At 66.2% G+C, this 2,741-nt stretch overlaps 1 protein-coding gene across 1 annotated transcript in view; it reads left to right on the top strand.

The window, feature by feature from the left end:
• LOC104983321 overlaps positions 1-2,741 on the top strand; it is a 16,528-nt gene that overhangs the window by 4,223 nt on the left and 9,564 nt on the right. Inside the window, exon 5 of the mRNA XM_010832759.1 lies at positions 1,783-1,815. Within this exon, the coding sequence (XP_010831061.1) occupies positions 1,783-1,815 (33 nt within the window). The remainder of the gene's footprint in view (positions 1-1,782; positions 1,816-2,741) is intronic.

Below are 2,741 nucleotides of genomic sequence, written 5' to 3'. Positions count from 1 at the left end.
CCCCGAGCCTCCTGGGGTCTCCCCTCCTCCCGCCCTGACCCCGAGCCTCCTGGGGTCTCCCCTCCTCCCGCCCTGACCCCGAGCCTCCTGGGGTCTCCCCTCCTCCCGCCCTGACCCCGAGCCTCCTGGGGTCTCCCCTCCTCCAGCCCTGACCCCTAGTCTCCCGCGGTTTCTCCTCCTCCCAGCTGGACCCCGAGCCTCCTCACTGCCCCAAGAGTACGGGGTCTCTTCTCCTCCTGCCCTGACCCCGAACGTCCCCACTGTCCCAAAGGTGTGGGGTCTCCCCTCCTCCCGCCCTGACCCTGAGCCTCCCAGGGTCTCCCCTCCTCCCACCCTGACCCCGAGCCTCCCGGGGTCTCCCCTCCTCCCAGCCTGACCCCGAGCCTCCCGGGGTGTCCCCTCCTCCTGCCCTGACCCCGAGCCTCCGGGCACCCCAGGCCTCTGCAGACATGACCCCCTGGTGGACATGACCCCCTGGTGGCCACACTGTCCCTCTGTGACCCATCATCACCTGGGAAGGAAAAAGGCCTTTTCTCTCGTGTGAAATCAAGGGAAAGATAAATACTCGGGGTCGCCCTTGCCCTGGGATACTGCTTTCCAGTTTGTGTTCCCGAGTTTATTAGCTGCTCTTGGGGCCAGAGAACTTCTCAGTAAATGTTAAAAATAATGGAAAGAAAACTAGACCATCTGTGTAGCCCATTCGGCTCTAAGAGTCAAGCTCAGTGCAGCTCCCGGTGAACTGAAGCCGCTCCCGCGCGGGGACGAGACCCAGGGTGTCTGACCACCCGGAGCGAGGCAAGAGTCGGGCACCCGAGCCCCCTCCACCCAGGACGGTCCCCCCGACGGACTCTGGCGCCACAGCGACCAGATGCCTCTGATGGCCGCCCCTCCCTCCCGAGGTGATGGAGTTGGGCCAGAGCCGCCGAGAAAGCCAGACGCCTGCTGGTGCCCCAGGCCTGTGTGACATCCAGGCGGGAGCGCGTATCCAGGAGAGAAGGAAGAGAAGGAAAAGACTGAGGACTTCCCCAGCCTTGTTGTGCAAACTGGATTCTAGAACAGCCGGTGTTGGACTCCGGGGCAGTTCTGGGCTCAGTCCAACGCAGTGCTGGACTCGGTCTTCCGACTTGGGCAAGTCTGCGTGCGTTCAGTATCTTGCCGGGAGACTGGTCTTATTTTCAGCTGTAGCCACATGGGGTCCGTCCCCTGCTGGGGCCTCCCAAGTTGCCCTTGGGAGAGCCTTCCTCGGCGCCCCTGGGTTGGGTGGGCATGCAGGCAAGGGGCACCCCAGGCTCACAGCCGCCCCCTCGGTCCCTGAGCCGGGGCGCCCAGGGGACCGGGCTTCGAGGGCACAGTGATGCCGTCTGGTCTAACCTGAGCTTGGTACCCCAACACAGACTGCAGGGACCTGAGCAGCTTTGGACACAGTGAGAGTCACCCTTAGGCTTGAGGGGGTGAGGGGTGCTGCGCCTGGATCCCTCCTCTCAGAGCCGCACCCCCCTCAGGCCCCAGAGCCAGAGGGGCCCCAGACCTCCCTGCTAAACAGGGGGCGCTCCATTTGGTGGAACGCCCACTCGGAGGTCCTGGGCCCTCGCCCACGTCCGCACCGTGTCCCTCCCACTCTCTGGCCGTATCAACCGTGCTGCCCACGTGGGCCTGGCAGGCGGGCAGAGAGGCCACCCCGCTGCCCCTGGACATACGAGGTCGTAACGGCCGCCCTGACCTGCTCTCTTTCTCCCCTCTCTGCCCGCCTTCATCCGCCTCCACTGCGGTTCTGCGGCCCAGTGATCGGGAAATACAGCCAGCATCCAGACTCAGGTGAGCCCTGGGCGCGCGCGGCTTTTGCGCTGTCTTTTTATTGCACCGGAAGGGCGTTTTCAGAGCGACTCACGGACCTGTGGTTTCCCTTTCCTCTCTCTCCCCTCCTCTTTCGCCCCAAGAGTTGCAGCTGAAGTTGGCCGTAGGTTGGACACCACACACATACACTTGTCCTCTGTCCCTCCCGCCTCGAGAAAGCCTGGCTGCCCCCCTCCCGTTTGCACCCGGCTTGCACGCTGCCCTCGCCCCTTCCCCTGGCAGTAGCCAGCAGCGTGGCCCAGCCCAGCCATGCCTGCTGGGATGCAGGGCCTCGGGGACGCAGCCCCGGAGCGCTGGAGGCCTGGCTGGCTGCCGCCAGGGGAAGCCGCCCACCCCGCATGTGACCCCCGCGAGCCCGCCGCCCTGGCCGCGGGACTGCCGGGCCGCTGTCCCTGCACGGCTGCGCGCACGCATGAGCCACGGCTGCGCGCACGCACGAGCCCGGTCTACCGAGCCGAGCCCCAGGGGCTCCTCACCATCCTCATGGGGAACGGGGTGCACCCCGCGTCCGACCCCAGCAGCTTGCCTGCCGTCCCCCGCCTGACGCCGCCTGGGTGTGAGGTCAGACCCCGAGCCACGGCCAAGATGCCTGACTCGGTCCGGCACGTTCCGTCCAGGCCCCCGGTTCCTCTCTCAGGGTTATCTGAGTTTCTGTTCCCATAAATCAAGCTTGGGGCTCCTGTCTTTCGTCTTCGTCATGCCTGAGGCCAGGCTGGCCAGGCTCTCCGTAGCTGATACCGTTCTCTGGGGTTGACCCTGAAGACCGGACAGGAGGGTGCAGCCCCCGGCCAGGGAGCCCCCCAGCCTCCGTCCATGCCGGTCGCTCCTGTGCTCAGCTTCCGGCAGTCAGCCTGGGCCCCGCTCTCCAGACCCCCGGGGCCTCGGGG

The sequence above is a fragment of the Bison bison genome, unplaced genomic scaffold, assembly GCF_000754665.1.
Source record: "Bison bison bison isolate TAMUID 2011002044 unplaced genomic scaffold, Bison_UMD1.0 scf7180017862188, whole genome shotgun sequence".
In the NCBI taxonomy this organism is placed as follows: domain Eukaryota; kingdom Metazoa; phylum Chordata; class Mammalia; order Artiodactyla; family Bovidae; genus Bison; species Bison bison.
This window is presented reverse-complemented; position numbering and strand designations above follow the sequence as displayed.